The 20,507-nt window shown below is 42.4% G+C and overlaps 1 protein-coding gene across 4 annotated transcripts in view; it reads left to right on the top strand.

The window, feature by feature from the left end:
• The window catches only part of LOC309517313 (uncharacterized protein), an 80,867-nt gene that overhangs the window by 20,976 nt on the left and 39,384 nt on the right, over positions 1 to 20,507 (top strand). The window contains exon 6 of one of the 4 annotated variants that reach the window (XR_014213177.1): positions 853 to 1,250. The exons of 2 other annotated variants lie outside the window; for them this stretch is intronic. Coding sequence is in view for 1 of the 2 variants with exons in the window: in XM_082196461.1 (XP_082052587.1) it covers positions 853 to 924 (72 nt within the window). In the remaining variant the exon portion in view is untranslated. Of the gene's footprint in view, positions 1 to 852; positions 1,332 to 20,507 lie in introns of those variants that run through there. One more of the 4 variants, XM_082196461.1, reaches the window with a different exon arrangement.

Consider the following 20,507-nt stretch of genomic DNA (forward strand, 5'->3'; position numbering starts at 1 on the left):
CCTCCCCTGGGCATCCTGAGACCGTCGTTCATCCAGCCTCGCTGTCAAGAGGGCTATGTGCTGTTCCAAGTCGCAGGTTCCTCTCCTCCAGCGATTGTCCTCCAGCAGCCCCCTCCGTGGCTCTGACTTCTCCAGTCTTACTCATGATGCCGCCTACTTGTTGCGCACGAGCAACTTTCGGTGACAGACAGACTGCTGTAGTGGTTTGGAGTTACTCGTGCGTAAACTGTCCCCTTTTGGAGCTTGGCTGCCTGGGTTAAACCGTCCTGACTGCACAGCCCATCTCAGCGTGGCTGCCTCAGTCGCTCGCAGAGTCTGTCTGTGGGCGTTTCTTAAACCGTTGCCAGCATAAGAGTTGTTTGACTCCCAATCGTCTCCGCCTCTCATTGCGCGGGAGTCTCCTGCGCAAGGAGGGCGTGGGTAGTGGAGGACCAGGGCTCTCCTCACTGACTTCCAAGGAAGAATCCCGGAGCCCTTCCACCTCTTCTCCCATTTGCTCTCCTGGCTCCTTGGTGTTACGCTGATTTCCTTCCCCCTCCATCAAGCTGCGTCTCCCCCTAGTGCTTGTTCCTTCCCCTGCAGAATCAGAGAGCCTCTCCTTCGCCTGTTGCTCTGATGTCAGTTTCCTGACATCCTGGTATTACCAGTAGGCTGTTGTAGCTTGCCCCACTCACACCCCCTTCTATGTACCAAGGTCCCTGGAATACTGTGTTAAACTACAAATATATTCCAGAAATTCTTTGGGTAGGTTAGCAGTTTTTTCTTGCCATAACAACAATTGGCCCCAACTTACTTCTGTCAAAAAGCCAATATCAGTAAGTAACTATTATTTTTTTCTTTCAAATTTCCAAGCCATCACCATATGGAAATACAGAAACAACAGCCTATGCAACTATTACTCCATTGTACATGCAACCTGCCTGAGACACCTCCAACATTTCACATGCCGATGCAGCATCCTCACAATGCATGACAATTTATGGGAATTGATGATATGGAAGAAGTTTGAAAGTGCTAGAACTGGAGGGATTTGGAAGATCTCAGATCCCAGAATATCTGAGAATACTTCCATCAGATTTTTTTGTTTATTGTTGTATTTACTCTTTTCCTGCCTCTAACCATGCAAGGAACCTTTTTTTGGTTTCTCACTGTTATGCACACTTAACCTTCAAATCCTGCCATATGTCCTCCTGGTTGTGTCTGATTGCTGTTTCATTGGTAATGTCAAATGTTCAATGATGTAACCACAGGTAGATGGAATTATGAAAGTGATGTTCATTCTGTTGTGTTAATAATGGTACACTTGTCTGTTCAACACAATAAAAATCCCTGGGAATTCTGCTTGCTGACACCCTAGGCCAAATCAGGCCCGGCAGACCTCCTCATGCGGCCCGTGTAGCTGCTGCCGGCTGCCAGCGCTTTTTTTTTTTATTCTCGCTTTTTTTTTTAAGGAGAAAGCTTGTGTGTATTCATTGAGGGAAAGACCGGGGCGGGGGCGGGGGCGGGGTGGCAGCACCGCACATTCAGAGAAAAGGAGGACGGCCTATTTGGCTGCTGCAGTGCCGCCTCTTCGCTTTAGCGCGCAGAAGGCGAAGCGCACGGGAGTCCGGCTCCGAGCAGCAAAGCGGGAAAGGAGGCACGCGCCGTCCCACCAGGAGAGTGGGGTGGCGTTTTGGCGCGCCAGCCGAGCTCGGGGGATCAGAGCGCCGGATTCACGCCTGCTTAGCGGCTCGCTCTGCAGAGCTTTCTCCGAAAAGCAGTTGTTGCGGAGAAAAAGCGCTCTGATTTCTAAAGAAGTTGTGTTCACTTTTTGCAGAGAGGCAGTTGCAAGGCGAGGAAAGCTCCTGGTAATCATAAAAATCCCATAAGGGTAAATAAATTGGGATGGGGAAACTAGCTGGGAATTGTTCAAGAAGTGGCAGTTTAAACTATTTGCAGGCTACCGATCCATATCAGCCGCTAACGCAACGTAAGGAGTTTGTGGATTGGTCTGAACGTGACCATTTGTGCTCTGCGAGCAACCCCTTGCTGGGGAGCCGTGCTCAACCCTGGGAAAGACTCTTGCCTTAACCCTTGCAGAGCCGCTGCTAGTCAGCCGTGCTCAACTGTAGACATGTTATTTCTATGTCCCAGTGTAGTAAAACACGGGTTATTTTCCCCCCTGCATTTTGGGAATTATTTCTATCTTCTCTTTGCTTCTAAAACAGACTATAAGGCCTGTTTATAATCAATCACGCTTCTCTCCCTCTCTTTCACGCACAAGGCTAAAGGTCTGTGCCTGGCACAGATCTTTCTGTATATCATTCTTTGCATACCACACTTTTTTCTCTTTAGTTCACCTTTAGTTCACAATGATGTGTAAATCACAATGATGTGTTAATCCTCAATGTATAATTAATTGTGTGAGTTTATATAACAATCTAAACATTAGTAAACACCTTAGTCATAACATTATCAATCTTAGTCATAGGTGGATTAAGAGCTTATATGCCTGTCTAAATACAGCTCTGACATTCTGTCTTTCATGTGCCAAAGATCTATGGAGCTATGTAAGCCCGCCTTACATACAAATGAGCCAATAGGATTTCAGTTTCTTTGTCTTGTATTGAGCCAATCAGCCACTGGCACATTCGTGGCCATGCTTGTTGTAACTTTGAATAAAAGGAGATGCTGTGAGGCTGGAGGGAAAGAATCTCTCTCTCTCTCTCACTTTTCATCTGGCACACACGCAAGCTCCCTGAAAGAAAACATCTCGTCTGTCTTTATTCATCTCTACAGACCCCCAAAATCCACATCTGGTGACCCCGACGTGATCCTGAAGAAGGGTAAGTAATCAGATCCCAATAGAGATCCCAATAGAGATCCCTTTAGAGCCAAAAGCATTCCTCATACTAATCCGACTGGGAAAAAGTCTAAAGCGCTTAATTCGTTAGTATGGGAGGGGATTTAAGTAAGGTGCAAAAGGCTCATGCGAAAGAGCTTCTTTCGTTAGTAAGACAGACAATAGACAAAGTCCAAATTTCTCTAAAAGAGATTGAACAGCTGCTGCAGGAGATAAATCATCAATGTCCTTTTTATAAAGCAGAAGGCACATTGCAAATTAGCACATGGGAGAAAATCGGCAAAATTTTATTTTCTGAGCCACGTGCCCAAATCAGCTGCCTACTCACGTGGCAAAAGTGTGCTACCGCCATAGCGAAATTAGAACAATCTTCTCTTTCAATTTCTTCACTGCTGGTAACTGAAGAAATCACTTCCCCCCCGCCATACCCTCTGATTCTGCCCCCTTTGTCCCCTTCATCACCTAGCCAAAATCCCCCTCCCTTTTCTCCTTCCCTTGCTCCAGTTTCGTCTCAGCTTTCTGAGACCCCTCCCCCTCTCCCTGCTGTAAAAGTTGTGGCTCAGCCTGCTGTTTTTTCTGCTGCTGCTCCTTCTCAGTTTACAAATTCCCCCCCCATCCCCCTCGGCCCCCCTTCTCTGCCTGAACAAGCAAATCAGCATGCCTTTGTCCCTTCCTCTTTGTCTCTAGACCATGCTGCTTTGCCAAAACAATATGGAGCCGTCCGTGCTGGGCTTTTACAGGCTAAGCAGGATGGGCTTTTTTCATTGGAAGAAACAGCTGCATGGGCTGGTGAAATGCCATTAATTTTTCCTCTCACTTATCAAAATGCTCCTGGAGGTCAGCAATTACAAGTTTATCATGAAAAATTGTCTTATGCTGTCATGAAAGATCTCAGGAAAGCCATTAGTGATTCAGGTCTCAAATCTTCTTATGTAATGGGAATTTTAGAGGGCATATCTACCTCTTTTACAATGATTCCGATTGACTGGAAAGATTTAATGAGGATGATGTTATCTCCAGCGCAATTTTTAGTTTTTGAAAATGAGTTTAAACATGCCGCCATCGCTCTGGCTGATCCAACGCATACAGCAAGCCAGCTTTTCGGCGCTCCTCCTTTTGAGACCCTGGCTGCCCAAGCCGTGTTGTCACCTTCACACTTTCAGCGCACTGCAACTTGCGTGCAGCGTGCATTTCGTAAAATTCCTGTCTCAGGACAGCCACTGAGTTCTTTTGTAAATGTTAAACAGCAGAATACAGAGCCATACCATCAATTTGTGGACAGATTGAAGGAATCGATCTGTAGACAGATTGATAATGAAACGGCTCAAAGTGAGTTGCTAAAAAAATTGGCATTTGAGAACTCGAACACAGATTGCAGAAAAATGCTGCAATCAATCGTAAGCCGTTCAACATATTCCCTTGCAGATTTGATAAAAGCGTGTTCGGAAGTAGGGAGTCAATCTCACACAATGTCTTTGTTTGCCAATGCACTTCACGCTTCCGTGATACAAACAGGAAACTGTTATAATTGTCACCGGCCTGGTCATTTTGCAAAACAGTGCAAGGCCCAAGGTGGGACTGCGCAGAAGAATAATAATGCAAATACCACGACCAGACCTTCCAAAAAATGTCCAAAGTGTGGGAAAGGATATCATTGGGCAAATCAATGTAGGTCACAGGGAAACTTCACTGGGCCCAGTCTCTCGGGCCCCAAAGAATAGAGAGATGTCAGCCTTTAGTTTCTGCTGCTGCAAAAGTTACTAAAAATATGCCTTCTGAATTTGCCATTGATTTGATTAATCAAGAGACCAAAAACACTGCATTGCCTGGTGAAATCATAATCATGGCCAGCCAAATGGCAGGTCCACTTCCTTCTAATATCACAGGTTTAATTTTACCTAAATTTTCTGCTGCAAAACAAGGCATTCATGTCATCCCAGGTGCCTTGCCTCCTGACTATGTGGGCACAATCATGGTTCAATTTTGGAGCCATATGCCCATGCAGTTAACAAAGGGTGAATCCTTTGCTCATTTGGTGATGCTGCCTTCACCACCTGATGTTTGTGCTATTGACACTAATCTGCACAAGCCCTCTTTATCTTTTTCCCCTCAGCTTCTAGCTGTGACCCAACGTATTGGAAGAGAGAAACTCCTTCGTAAGTATAAAATCAATGGAAAAATATTAGAGGGTCTGATAGACACTGGTGCGGATGTTTCGGTCATTTCGAATAATTTTTGGGAACAAATTTGGCCGCTTGAAACTTCTCCTGAAGTGTGGGGCGTGGGAGGTAATCAGGCTTCTTGCAAAAGCGCACAGTGGCTGCCTGTCTCTTTACCTGATAGCTCGGAAGTTATTGCATATATTCAGCCCTGTGTGCTCAAAATTCATCTTAATTTGTGGGGAAGAGATTTGTTGCAACAATTACAAGCATCCATTCAAATAAATGAATAAGTTTGTGCTTCCACTTACTTGGAAGTCCACTGATCCTATATGGATTCCTCAATGGCCTCTTACAACAGAGAAATTGATTGCTTTGAGACAATTGGTCGATCAGCAATTATTAGCTGACCATATAGAACCTTCTGTCAGCCCTTTCAATAGCCCAGTTTTCGTAATTAAGAAGAAAAATGGGAAATATAGATTTTTGCACGATCTGAGGTCCATAAATAGCATCATTGAACCCATGGGGCCTTTGCAATGTGGTATGCCTAATCCAAATATGATTCCACATTCATATCAATTGGCTATAATAGATCTGCAGGATTGCTTCTTCTCTATTCCCCTGCATGAAAAGGATCGCAAATTTTTTGCTTTTACAATTCCAGAATTAAATAATAGTAGACCATCTGAGAGATATCACTGGAAGGTTCTGCCACAAGGAATGATAAATTCCCCCACCATGTGCCAATATTTTGTGGATAAGGCACTTCAATCCTTTCGTCTTAAGTACCCACATCTTAAGATTCAGCATTATACGGACGATATACTTTTTTATTCTCCAGTCCTTCCCCCTAATTGGAAACATGATTTAATAACCAGTTTGTCTTTGTATGGTTTAAAAATAGCTCCAGAGAAAGTCCAGGAATCTCCCCCCTTTCAGTATCTAGGACATAAAATGATAGCTAGTTATTCTATTCCAATAATCCCTGAACTTCATATTTCAAAAACAATGAAATATGTACAACTGCAACAATTGCTGGGAAATATTAACTGGATAAGGCCTTATTTTAAAATCCCTCTTGAAGTGCTAAGGCCACTGTTTTCAGCCTTAAAAGGCCATCAATCTCCAGGTGAGCAAATCACCTTGAACTCTGATCAACTCAAAACTGTTGCAGAGTTGAAAGCACTCATGCGTATTCATTGGGTGGATCGAGCGATCCCTAATGTTATGCCTGATTTGGTCATAATGACGGATTCTGTACAACCTTTTGCTGCAATTATTCAGAAAGGTCCATCAAAAGTTCATATACTAGAATGGCTTTATTTACATCATGCACCAAGAAACACAGTAAACCCTTTAGTGGATCTCCTTGCTCAGCTCATTAGCAAGGGACGACGACGTTGTAAGCATCTTTTTGGTATTGACTGTAATCAAATTATTCTCCCTATGCCTTTAGAACAATGGGAAACAGCTCTTTCCACTAGCATGGATTTACAGTGTGCGTTCGCTGATTTTGTGGGTCAGGTGGATTGTCATATTCCACCCGATACGCGCCTGCAAATGAGCAAGCAATTCCCTATGTCTTTCTCTTCTATCATTTCCCCTGTTCCTTTGAATGCCCTGACTGTTTTCACTGACGGGGCTCCTTCTAGAGGAGTTGTTGCTTGGCAACAGAATGAGGAGTGGCATAGCCTGTACACTCTCCCACAAAAATCTGCTCAGCGTTCTGAACTTGCAGCTGCGATAAAAGCTCTGCATTATTTTTCTTTACAACCAATTAACTTGATTGTTGACAGCTTATATGTTTCAAACGTCATATGTAGAATGCAAGGCAGTTATGTAAGTCCTTTATTAGATGATAACTTGTTGAGTCTCTTCCTGTCTTTGCAACTGCTTCTTTCTAATCGTTCTCACCCACTCTTTGTAGTGCACATTCGCTCTCACCAACCCTTTCCAGGTTTCATTTCAGATGGAAATGCAAAAGCAGATTCTTTGCTAAAGATTTTGCCTGTCTCTCCTATAGAAAGTCATGCTTTTCATCATCAAAATGCAAAAGCCCTTAGCCGCCAATTTCAAATTTCATTGGAAGAGGCGCGTGCAATTATTCAGCAGTGTCCTCAATGCTCCAATCAGATTGGCCATCCCAGCCCTGGGGTTAATCCCCGTGGACTGGAAGCAAATCAGTTGTGGCAAATGGATGTAACTCATTTTGCCCCTTTTTCACCCTGGAAGTTTCTACATGTCTCTGTCGACACATACTCTGGCTACCTTTGGATTACGCCTCAAAGAGGAGAGCAAGTTAAGCATGTTTGCAATCATCTTGTTCGTGCAATGTCAGTTATGGGCAAGCCTCATTCTATAAAAACTGACAATGCCCCAGCGTATTGTGCAAAAGGCTTTGCAAAATTTTGTGAAACTTGGGATATTCATCATCTGTTTGGCATCCCTTATAATTCACAAGGTCAAGCTATAGTTGAACGCTCTCATCGTACCCTGAAAACTGCATTGAACAGGCAGGAAAAGAAAGCAGGCATTCCAAACTCACTTTCAGAAAAGGAAAGTTGGTTGTCAAGTGTGCTTTTCACTCTTAATCATTTGAATATCTCCATACAGGATCACCAATCTTACACACGTCTTCAAAAGCATTTCCAGCAAAAGGAAATTCTTCCAGCTCCACTGGTGCGCTATAAAATTCTACCCTCCAATGAGTGGAGTGAACCAGTGAAATTAATTACATGGGGTAAGGGTTACGCTGCAGTTTCTACTCCACAGGGTGCTCGGTGGGTTCCTGCACGTTGGATTCGGCTGCACCATGGCGTGGCGACAGGTTCTTCCGGATCCATTGCCTCAATTCAACCACCAACTCCAGATCACCAGCGATGTGACGTCCAGCCCCCCCAGGACTCGTAAGCGGGGACATCGCAATCCCCCAGTGACGTGGGGCCAAATAAAATCGCTCTCTCTTCAAGCTGAACAGTATAGGAGAGAACAGCAACTGGAAGCAAGCCCTACTAACCAGCTTCTATCCCTCATTGCTTGTCTTAATATGAATTCCATGATAATTCTCATTTTCAGTATTTTAATTTTGCCTCTCTCTACTTCAGCTCTTCCTACTGGTGATTCCACATCGTTAAATGTATGGGAATCGTTTGCAAGGACGCTCAATGTCTCATCATTTTGCCTTACTCAGCAAGTAGCCATTGGTGATATCCTTGGCTCTTGTCTCATTCCAGTTTGCCATGATCCTCATGACATACAGAATGATACTTGGTTTTTCTCATTCCTACCTCAAAATGATTCACTTCGTACCCTTGGGTATAAAGGTTATCACAATTGGGGAACGCAAATGCGTGAACGCCCACCTTTAGCTATTGATTTGACAACCCCATATGTAGCCTCTTATAACGCTGTTTGTGTGCGTATGGTCAACTGTACGAGACCGAACTGCGTAAAAATGGGCAAAAATAACTTCAATTGCTCTGATTATGTAAACATTTCTTATATATATAAGTACACAGAACTGCCAGCAGGCTGGTTTTGGTCCTGCCCAGGTTACACTTTCAATTACATTCCGGCAAACATTAGTCACGGCACACCTTGTTGCTTAAGCCGTCTGTCTATCATATTGCCTGAGAAACACCATTTCTCTTACTCTAGACATCAGCGTAGTGTTGAATTGTCTGATGACTGTGATGATCTTGTCTCTCTCCCTAGCAGGTCTGAATACATCTCTTTAGCTGTCTCTCTCTTAGGTGTTCCAGGTTTGGCTGTACGTAATAGCGCAAATATTAATTCTTTAGCTTGCTCTGCAGCAAAATCCCTGAATATTACGTCTAAGGCGCTCCATCTTCTCAACACAGAGCAAGCTGAACTTCGCAATGGTTTATTAAGGTCGAAATCTACCTTGGACTACCTACTCATGGTACATCATTATGGTTGTGAACAATTCAAGGAAATGTGCTGTTTTAACATCACTGACAATTCTAAGGCCGTTCAAAGGCAAATTTCTCATTTGCAAAATCTCACTCACCACATCAAAGAGGATATCGGATTTTCCGGACTCTGGGATTCCTTTTCCTTGTGGTCGACGGCGTGGCTACCTAATCTCAAATGGCTACGCGATGTCTTTTTTTATGTAATTATTATTGTATGTATATTAATTTTGTTTTGTTGCTTTCTCCAATGCATTCCTAGCCTTACAAATCTTTTTTCTCGCCTTCTCTCTCCTCCACCACCACCTAGCGCGCTCCTTGCAGCCTATTATGCGAAATGGCAACGCCACCAGTAAGTAAAAAACAAAAATAAAAGGGGAGATGTGGGTAGGATTATTTTGAGATTTGTTGGCACACCACTAATCTTGAAGTACTTTTGCCCCATCAAGCCTAGCAGTATTATTTCCGGCATTTGATGGCAAACCACTGATCCGGAAGTATTGTTGCTTTATTCACCTAGTTGCCTTACCTCGCAAAGAAGAAAAAAAAGGAGGAGATGTAGACATGTTATTTCTATGTCCCAGTGTAGTAAAACACGGGTTATTTCCCCCCCTGCATTTTGGGAATTATTTCTATCTTCTCTTTGCTTCTAAAACAGACTATAAGGCCTGTTTATAATCAATCACGCTTCTCTCCCTCTCTTTCACGCACAAGGCTAAAGGTCTGTGCCTGGCACAGATCTTTCTGTATATCATTCTTTGCATACCACACTTTTTTCTCTTTAGTTCACCTTTAGTTCACAATGATGTGTAAATCACAATGATGTGTTAATCCTCAATGTATAATTAATTGTGTGAGTTTATATAACAATCTAAACATTAGTAAACACCTTAGTCATAACATTATCAATCTTAGTCATAGGTGGATTAAGAGCTTATATGCCTGTCTAAATACAGCTCTGACATTCTGTCTTTCATGTGCCAAAGATCTATGGAGCTATGTAAGCCCGCCTTACATACAAATGAGCCAATAGGATTTCAGTTTCTTTGTCTTGTATTGAGCCAATCAGCCACTGGCACATTCGTGGCCATGCTTGTTGTAACTTTGAATAAAAGGAGATGCTGTGAGGCTGGAGGGAAAGAATCTCTCTCTCTCTCTCACTTTTCATCTGGCACACACGCAAGCTCCCTGAAAGAAAACATCTCGTCTGTCTTTATTCATCTCTACAGACCCCCAAAATCCACACTCAACCCTGGGAAAGACTCTTGCCTTAACCCTTGCAGAGCCGCTGCTAGTCAGCCGTGCTCAACCCTGGGAAAGACTCTTGCCTTAACCCTTGCAGAGCCGCTGCTAGTCAGCCGTGCTCAACCCTGGGAAAGACTCTTGCCTTAACCCTTGCAGAGCCGCTGCTAGTCAGTGCCTAGCAGTGCCAGGCTAGATGGACCAATGGTCCGAATCGAATTGTTACAATACTGATGAGACAAACACACCAGTCGATGGCAAACCTTTATTCTGAATGTGGTGGTGATTTGGAATCACTACCCTGCTCCAGTTTCACCTTGTCAGTCACTAATGTGGATTAAAATGCCACCCACACACGCGAAAGCACGTATTGGAAATCAGACTTTGGTAGTTACAGCACGTTAACCAGTCTTGAGTAAGGTACCAGTACTTACTGCCTGGAATAAAATTGGCGTGATGCATGTGGGTACTGGGAAGACAAAAGCAAAATACTGCTAGATACAGGACTCACGGGATAAATAAAAATAATAATAAAAATAATAATAATAATTTATTTATACCCCGCCCATCTGGCTGGGCTTCCTCAGCCACTCTGGGCGGCTTCCAAAAGAATATTAAAATACATCAAACATTAAAAGCTTCCCTAAACAGGGCTGCCTTCAGATGTCTTCTAAAAGCCTGGTAGTTGTTCTTCTCTTTGACATCTGGTGAGAGGGTGTTCCACAGGGAAGGCGCCACTACCGAGAAGGCCCTCTGCCTGGTTCCCTGTAGCTTTGCTTCTCGTAGTGAGGGAACCACCAGAAGGCCCTCAGTGCTGGACCTCAGTGTCCTGGTAGAACGATGGGGGTGGAGACGCTCCTTCAGGTATACTGGACCAAGGCCGTTTAGGGCTTTAAATGTCAGCACCAACACTTTGAATTGTGCTCGGAAACGTACTGGGAGCCAATGTAGGTCTTTCAAGACCGGTGTTATGTGGTCTCTGTCGCCGCTCCCAGTCCCCAGTCTAGCTGCCACGTTCTGGATTAGTTGTAGTTTCCGGGTCACCTTCAAAGGTAGCCCCACGTAGAGCACATTGCAGTAATCCAAGCGGGAGATAACCAGAGCATGCACCACTCTGGCGAGGCAGTCCGCAGGCAGATAGGGTCTCAGCCTACGTACCAGATGGAGCTGGTAAACAGCTGCCCTGGACACAGATTTGACCTGTGCCTCCATGGACAGCTGTGAGTCCAAAATGACTCCCAGGCTGCGCATCTGGTCCTTCAGGGGCACAGTTACCCCATTCAGGACCAGGGAATCCTCCACTCCTGCCCACCTCCTGTCCCCCAGAAACAGTACTTCTGTCTTGTCAGGATTCAACCTCAATCTGTTAGCCGCCATCCAACCGTGTATAATTCCCGTGTATAAAGCCGTGTATAATTCCCTGAAGCAATAATACCTAAGGCACGGGTGTCAAACACAAGTCATGTGGCTTATTAGGGAGGGTCTGCTTATTATTCTGCTTAAAAGTCTTGAGCGGTAAACTTTGGATATACTGACCACTTCCGTGTCCCTTTACAATGGTATAGGGACCATAAACTACAATCAAATAACCCAAAAATGTCCAAGAAAAGAAAAGTTGATGCAGAGGGAAGGCAATTTCAGGAGAGATGGGAAAGTGAATACATGTTTGTGATTAATGGAGACAAGCCGGTATGTCTTATTTGCTATGAGGCAGTGGCAGTGATGAAGGAATACAATTTACGCCGGCACTTTGAGACCAAACATGGAGCCAAATTTGCTAACCTTAGCCACCAGGAAAAGCAACAAAAGGTCCAAGAATTAAAAGGTAGCCTGCATTCGCAACGGAATATTTTTGCAAAAATGACAGCAAAAAATGATGCAGCAGTGAAAGCCAGCTATCTTGTGGCTGAAGAAATTGCACGAGCTTCAAAGTGCTTTTCAGAAGGTGCATTTGTAAAGCAGTGTATGCTGAAGGTATGTGAACAGGTGTGCCCTGAGCAGAGACAGGCTTTTAACAATGTCAGCTTGTCAAGAAACACCATCACAGACCGAGTCAGGGACCTAGCCTGTAGTCTTAAAACAAAGTTGGCTGAAGAGGCATGCAGTTATCTGGCATTTTCATTAGCTGTTGATGAAAGCACTGACAATACTGATACAGCTCATCTAGCTATTTTTGTAAGAGGTGTGAAGGAAGACTTGTCTGTCAGTGAGGAGCTCTTGGATGTGGTCGCCATGTATGGGACAACAACTGGGAGGGACATCTTCAATGCAGTGGAGGAATCCGTAAATAAAATGAAATTACCTTGGGAAAAGTTGGTGGGACTTACTACTGATGGCGCTCCAGCAATGTGTGGGGAGAGAAATGGCTTGGTTGGACTGTTAAAAGAGAAAATGAAAAAAAGTAATTGCCACACGCCGCTGATAACTTAACACTGCATTATCCACCAAGAAGCTCTGTGTGGCAAGGTTCTGCAACTGGATAACATAATGTCCACAGTCACAAAAACAGTGAATTTTCTACGTGCACGGGGTCTGAATCATCGTCAGTTCCAACAATTTTTGAAGGAGATGGACATGGAACATACAGATGTGCCATACCATACAGAAATAAGGTGGCTGAGTAGGAGCACAGTTCTCAAGAGATTTTTTGAGCTTTTGGAAGAAATTACTCTTTTTATGCAAAGTAAAGGGAAGCCCTTGTCAGAACTGTCAGATCCAAACTGGCTGTGTGATTTTGCCATGTTGTGTGACATAACAGAGCATCTCGCCCAACTGAATCTGAGGCTGCAGGGCCGCAAACAAGTCATAACCTCAATGTATGAGGCAATAACAGCTTTCCAGGAGAAACTGCGCCTATGGAAGTCACAGCTTGAAAAAGACAGTCTTGCCCACTTTCCTATCTGCCAGAGCATCTCAACCTCATTCCCAGGTACTTTTTCATGTGCTCGATTGGGTACCAAAGTGAATCAGCTGATTGATGAATTCAATCGACGCTTTTCTGACTTTAAAGAACAAAACTTAACCTTTACCAGCTTTGCCAATCCCTTCAACATTGATGTTGACAGTGCACCACATCAGCTTCAAATGGAATTAATAGAACTTCAGTGCAACAGCAGCCTGAAAGCGAAGTTCCAGGATGCGACAGTCGACGACTTTTACCGTCTCCTCCCCCCTGCTTTGATGCCACAGCTCCGACTTCAAGCTGCACGTGTTCTGTCCATGTTTGGGAGCACCTATCTATGTGAACAGATGTTTTCAGTCATGAATCTGAACAAGACCAAGCTCAGATCACGCATCACTGATGATAACCTCCATGCTGTTTTGCGGATTGCTACAGCACAAGACCTAACGCCAGACATCGATGGACTGACCTCAGGAAAACGATGTCAGCCATCTAGTCAGAAAAGTTAAAAAAAAGTTAATGCCTTGTGTTTGCCATATGTGTACTAAACAGTGTTTGGCAATATTTGGATGTTTAAAAAAAAATTACTGTCTGTTACCAAAAATCATTTTTCAGTAAATTGTACAATAATTGTACATTTGAATATCTACTTGCCATTATTCTGACTGTTTCTGCTTTCAGAGCTAGTTATTACTTACATTATTACAAAAAACAGTAATAATTGAATGCAGTGACAATAATTTATGATAATAAAGAGTGGACACATAGTCCTACAGATACAACCGGCCCTTTGAGGGTGACCAAACTGCTGATGCGGCCCCCGATGAATTTGAGTTTGACACCCCTGCCCTAGGCCTATAAATATGGATATCATAGAAAGCATAGAAATCGTGGCAAATGTATTTTGCCTATTGGTTTGTTATATAGGCAGATGAAGTAATCAATTTCTGCTTCACACATGAGAATGTTGGAGATTATCCTATATTCCAAATTAGCAGTGCAGTCCAAGCCCAGGATCTGTCCAGATAAGAGAGTTTAGAGAGCCTTCTAGGCAGGTGCGGCTGCCCTGTGCAACACCTTCCCATCAGATGTGAAGGAAATAAACAACTATCTGACTTTTAGAAGACATTTGAAGGCAGCCCTATATAGGGAAGTTTTAAATGTTTGATGTCGTATCATGTTTTAATTTGTTGAAAGCCACCCAGAGTGGCTGGAGTAACTCAAATGGGTGGCATATAAATATATTATTATTGTTATTATTATTAGATTTTCCAAGCTGAGCCACGGCAATGCTGGTTAAGTTCCCTGTGATGGCTGAGCTGGAGATATATATCAGCATAAATCCCCACTGGTGAAATATAAGCCAATGTAAGAGTAAAAAGGGGGTGGTAGGGACATGATTGGGCAAGGCAAGACATACTCTTATTCCTAATGCAATCTAGCATGATCATGTGACTTAGGGCCTAATTCTCAAAACCTGGGCCCACACTCACCTGCCAGTTCAGGAATAGGGATTACAGAAAGCAACAAATGTGGGTGCACTGGTTTCACTTTCAAATGTGTAGACTCATGAAGTTTGAAATTCAAATACAAAACAACAACAATGATAATACTTTAGCAAGCCAAGTAGGAAATGAGTCCATTCTTATTCTCATATAATGTGGTTCTAGTAATTACACACACACACACACACCAACAATATCCAACTAGTCCACAGGTCACATATATATTACAGCTTCCCATAGTAAATCTTACAAAAGCACATATCTGGATTTCACCAGCTGTTTAGCTGAAAGCCTTGTTAGTTACTGGGTGCGCTGCATGTCATGTTACCATTGAGCAAAGGTGAAGAAAATAAATGTTCTGAAGGAAACTTTGAGAACCATGTATCTGAAAGATGGACGGTGAAAGGGGGAGTTACTAGAAGTCTTACACCACAACAAGAGACAGTGTGTGTTTAGAAGCAGAGATTTAAATATACTGGTAAACTATAAGAGAGTGGCACAGTTAAATCCATCATATGGATTTAAATCAGCCTTCTCAAACCTGATACCCTTCAGAAGATGTTGGTCCCTGAATTCTAACCAGCGGAGAGAGCCAATAGGCTTCTCCACCAGCAGGAGACTACTGTAAGAGGTATCTATCAGTGGATCTCATTGGGGGCAGCGGAACCATCCTGCAAAGCCACCACTTACCAGTTCAAGGGCTCAGGTGCTGTTCTACCTTCTAAGCAGCTAATACACCTTGGGCTGTGCTCACATTTCCATTATATCTGCTCTAAAGAACCCTTTGGTAGTGGCACAATGAGATATACCTCCAGGAAGAAAGCCCATGAGAACCTGACATTGTGTGCTCTTGACAGATGCCATTTCTCAATCTCAGGATCTAAGAATAAATGTAGTTGTGTACATCACATGTCTGTAGATGTGACATGAAGGCTGCCAACATTAACAGCAGCACAACTGTAGGAAAACGTGTGTCCCTGGTATCAGTTTCCACATCCACAGGAGGTGCTATAACTTTCCAACAGCTTGACTTCACCATTGAAAGTGCACTCTTCCATGTGGATGCCAATCACATTAAATTATTGAGAAGAAAGAAACCATAGCTGAGTAGAAATGGATTTGTAGCAAGCAAGGCAATAAACAGGGCTAAGCTGCACATTCACTGCATTAATTCAGATTGCCTGGTCTATCGTGATTTAGAATGAATGAGCTGTGTGCCTGCATACACTGCTGAATCTCCTCCTTTAACGTTAGCAGCATAAACAAATCAGGAAAAGAGGGCATCAGTTTGCATGTTCTGATTTATACATTACATGTGGATGCAAATTTAGAATTGCTATATTTTAAATAGAAATTCAACACAGCTCATCATAGAATGGACGTCTGTGACCAGGAGACTTGTGTGACTGTCGGGCTGTTGTCCTGAGGCTAATTGTTGCTGCAGTACTTCAAGGTCTCTCTTCTCCCTTCTTAAGGTTATCTTTAATCCAGACTTGGGGTAGAGAGCCATTCATATAGGACTGTCCTTTCAAATGAAGCCCTGTCATCACTGCATTAGCTCTACAAGTATCGGTGGAGCTTAGTGTTTGCACAGGACACTCCTCTATCCTTTGGAGGCAGCTGCCGACTGTCACAGGGCCATTAACCGTAGAGCAAATTGTTGGCAGTTACTTATCTTGATGCAGAGCAGGAAAATCAAAGTAAATAATTAACGTAACACAGATCCACCTGAAGCGGGAGGAAGGTACAGTAACTGACGAACAAATCTCAGTTTGCTAAGAAGGTAAGAAAAAATTACATTTCATTCTTTTAGTTATTGGAATGTGTTTGTTTAATGATGAATTGGTGATCAGGTGAAAGGAGCAAGGCTTTCCCCTTGCTTCCATTCAGGATATATATAGGATTAGTTTATCTTCGTGTAGAAATTTTCAAGCCACATTTGCAAATATACTTGTGATAGTGAATTTCAGGGGCTTCTATGCAAAATGTAAGTTTACAAATATAAATGTGTGTTTGTGTTTGTGTGTGTGTGTGTTTGAGAGAAGAATGAAAGCGACGTGCTCCTTTCTGCAGAGATCCTTCCTAGCCACACAAGCCTGAATAATCATCATTGCTTCTTTCATTTGTAATGGACATAAAATGGCTGCTTCTTTGCCACTCCCATTTGACACTGGCAAGTGATATTTATCCCTTGGCACACAGAGTTAGCTCTGCCATGGGACGTCTCAGACTTTTCCCCACCAAGTTCCAGGTCTTCTGAGTCTGGAATGTCATTGACCATCTCTCAACTTGAAGGGTTTGTCCTGCTTTTCAAGCTCTTTAGTTAAATATGGATCTCCCACATAGTCATTCATTTCAGTGCATATGCATAACCAGCCAATTCTAGACCCTTTCTACAAAACCTGTTTTTCACTTTAGAGGATGCAGTTTCCCATTATGGGAATATTTCTTATAGCTCAATATGTTGTGTTGCGAAAAACTCTGTATCAACATTTACGTGAGGAAAGTGGATTAGTGAGTGGTGTGGGACAGAAAGAGCAGTAATTGTGTGACAGGCATACATAGTGCTGCACAACACAATTTACCTGCAACTTTTTAAATTTAGTATTGTGGTTTAACAATATTGGAGCAGTGTATTCGATTATCTGAAATGCTGACAAGATATGTGTGTGTGTGTAGGAAACATAATCTGTCTACTTGCAATAGAGACAGATAGCTTTTGAATATATATATATAAACTATATATGCAATACATTTCTTTTATCAGATCTAAACTGAAATAGTGTAAGAACATAAAACGTATTATATAAAAACAAAAGTAAAATTCTATACATGCCTCATTTTCAGATAAGTGTGCCTATAGAAAACAACTTTAGTTGACACATACATTCTGCTGGTGTGGTGAAATAAAGGTAAAGGTAAAGGGACCCCTGCCTGTTAGGTCCAGTCGCGGATGACTCTGGGGTTGTAGTGCTCATCTCGCTTTACAGTACTGGCCAAGGGAGCCGGAGTGCAGCTTCTGGGTCATATGGCCAGAATGACTAAGCCGCTTCTGGCAAAACCAGAGCAGTGCACAGAAACGCCGTTTACCTTCCAGCTGGTACTTCCAGCTGAAGTACACCTATTTATCTACTTGCACTTTGACTTGCTTTCAAACTGCTAGGTTGGCAGGAGCAGGGACTGAGCAATGGGAGCTCACTCCGTCGCAGGGATTCGAACTGTCAACCTTCTGATCGGCAAGCTCTTGGCTCTGTGGTTTAGAAATACACAGCTATAATTCCCTTTGTTTTAATCCAGCTAGCTGGATTTAAACTGAATAAACAAAAAACTAAAGTCTTGGGAAAAAATTTAACAGAAATGGAGAAGGAGGAATTTCAAGAGGAGACAGGTCTGACGGTGGTTAAGAAGGTGAAATACCTAGGGGTTCATTTGACATCTAAAAATTTGAACTTGTATAAGGACAACTATGAAAAATGTTGGTCAGAAATTAAAAAAGATCTAGAAATATGGTCAAATCTGAAATTGTCAATGTTAGGCCGAATTGCAGTTATCAAGATGAATGTATTGCCTAGAATGCTATTCTTGTTTCAAACCTTGCAGATCCTTGACAAGATGGATTGTTTCAAGAGGTGGCAGAAAGATATTGCGAAATTTGTCTGGCAGGGCAAAAAGCCCAGAATAAAATTTAAAGTACTTACAGATGCAAAAGAAAGAGGGGGATTTGCCCTGCCGGACTTAAAACTGTACTATGAAGCAGCAGCTTTTTGCTGGTTGAAAAAATGGATGCTCCTCGAGAATACAGATATCTTGGATTTAGAAGGTTTTGATAATATGTTTGGTTGGCATGCATATCTATGGTATGACAAAATCAAAGTGCATAGGGCCTTTAAAAATCATATTGTCAGAAAAGCGTTGTTTAATGTCTGGATAAGATATAAAGATCTGTTGGAAAACAAAACCCCTAGATGGGTATCACCCTTGGAGGCTAAGGCACTGAAGAAAATCAATATGGAGGTTGGATGGCCAAAGTATTGGGAGATTTTGGAACAAGATGGAGACAAATTGAAATTACAGAGCCATGAGAAAATGAAACCTAAAGTACGAGATTGGCTCCATTATTACCAAATAATGGAGGTTTATAAACAAGACAGGAAAATTGGCTTTCAGGTGGAAAAATCAAAATTAGAGACTGAACTGTTAGAACCCAATACTAAGAATTTGTCAAGAATGTATAATTTGCTGTTGAAATGGAATACACAAGATGAAACGGTTAAATCAGCCATGATTAAGTGGGCACAGGACATTGGTCATAACATTATGTTTGCTGACTGGGAAAGGTTGTGGAACACCGGTATTAAATTTACGGCATGTAATGCCTTAAAGGAAAATATTATGAAAATGATTTATAGGTGGTACATGACCCCAGTCAAGCTAGCAAAAATTTACCATTTGCCTGATAATAAATGTTGGAAATGTAGAGAAACTGAAGGTACTTTCTACCATCTTTGGTGGACATGCCCGAAGATTAAGGCTTTCTGGGAAATGATATATAATGAAATGAAAAAGGTACTTAAGTGTACTTTCCCTAAGAAACCAGAGGCCTTTCTCTTGGGCATTGTCGGCCAATTGGTGTCAAAGAAAGAGAACTTTCTTTATGTATGCAACAACAGCAGCAAGAATACTCATCGCAAAGTATTGAAAGACACAAGATCTACCCACCCTGGAAGAATGGCAGATGAAAGTGATGGACTACATGACATTGGCCGAGATGACTGGCAGAATCCGTGATCAGGGAAAAGAGACGGCGGAAGAAGAATGGAAGAAATTTAAAACCTATCTCAAGGACTATTATAAACTTGATGAATGTTAGAATGTCGAGGTTTTCAGAAAGAAAGGGTTACAGAGATATAGGACTAGATTAAAGAAAAGACTAAGACGACAGAGGTTGGACAGAGATATTTAGAAGTTGCTAAAAAATTTTGGACATTGGGATGCAGAAAGGGGAGGTATGGGGGAGTCTCAGAAAAGAGGTTTATGAAAAAAATGTTATGAAACTATACGTGTTTGTATGTCTTTTTATATGTTTGTTTGTGTTTAAAAAAACTTTGTAAAACCAATAAAATTTTTATAAAAAAATATAATTCCCTTTGTTTTATTTAAAATAAGAATAAATTACAAATATGCATATTTGTGGAGAAGGATTAGAAGAAACACAAAAGGTGACACTGGAGTGAATGTACACTTTATAAGTAGCAATCTCCTTTTCAACTTCCTTCCAACTCTACAGGAAAGTGAAAAAAGACTTACCAGTATAGTTGCCACTTCATTTGTGTACCATTTTCCCACATACTTTGTGCTCAAAGCAATACACATCAAATGCATGACCAAAAAAACACTCTCCATATTAACCCATAAAAGCAAGTGAGCCCAGGCCAGAGAGTCCATATCATTGATCTCTGATTTCTGCCAATTGACCTGACAGAATCATTGAGGCAGCCCCTCCCCCAGTGTCCCTAGAGCTACTGTGTTCCTTGAGGAAAATCAGAAACTGGGATGTCCAGGCTAGGGAGCATGGCAAATCAGCTCCTGATAGGTGGCCTGAGAAAACTACTGGGACAGCCCTCATTCTCCTTCTCTGGGGCTATTAAAGTCCCATCTGCCCTGAGGGATAGCAAGGAAGCCGAGTCCAGGAGCAAATGCCATCAGTTGTCAGTCAACCTGAGAGGTCTCTGTCACTACATTTTTGTTCTACTATTTTAAAATTGTAAACAACCTCAAGTGCATTCACTGAAAAGTGGTGTGAAATAAATGCAATAACTATATAAATAAAGTAAGTTCAAATCAAGATAATCAGAATAACAAAAATACATCATAATAGAAAAATAAACTTCAAAAATAGCTTGGCTACAAGGAAGAACAAAA

Source organism: Podarcis vaucheri (assembly GCF_965113315.1).
Source record: "Podarcis vaucheri genome assembly, chromosome: 13".
NCBI classification, from domain to species: domain Eukaryota; kingdom Metazoa; phylum Chordata; class Lepidosauria; order Squamata; family Lacertidae; genus Podarcis; species Podarcis vaucheri.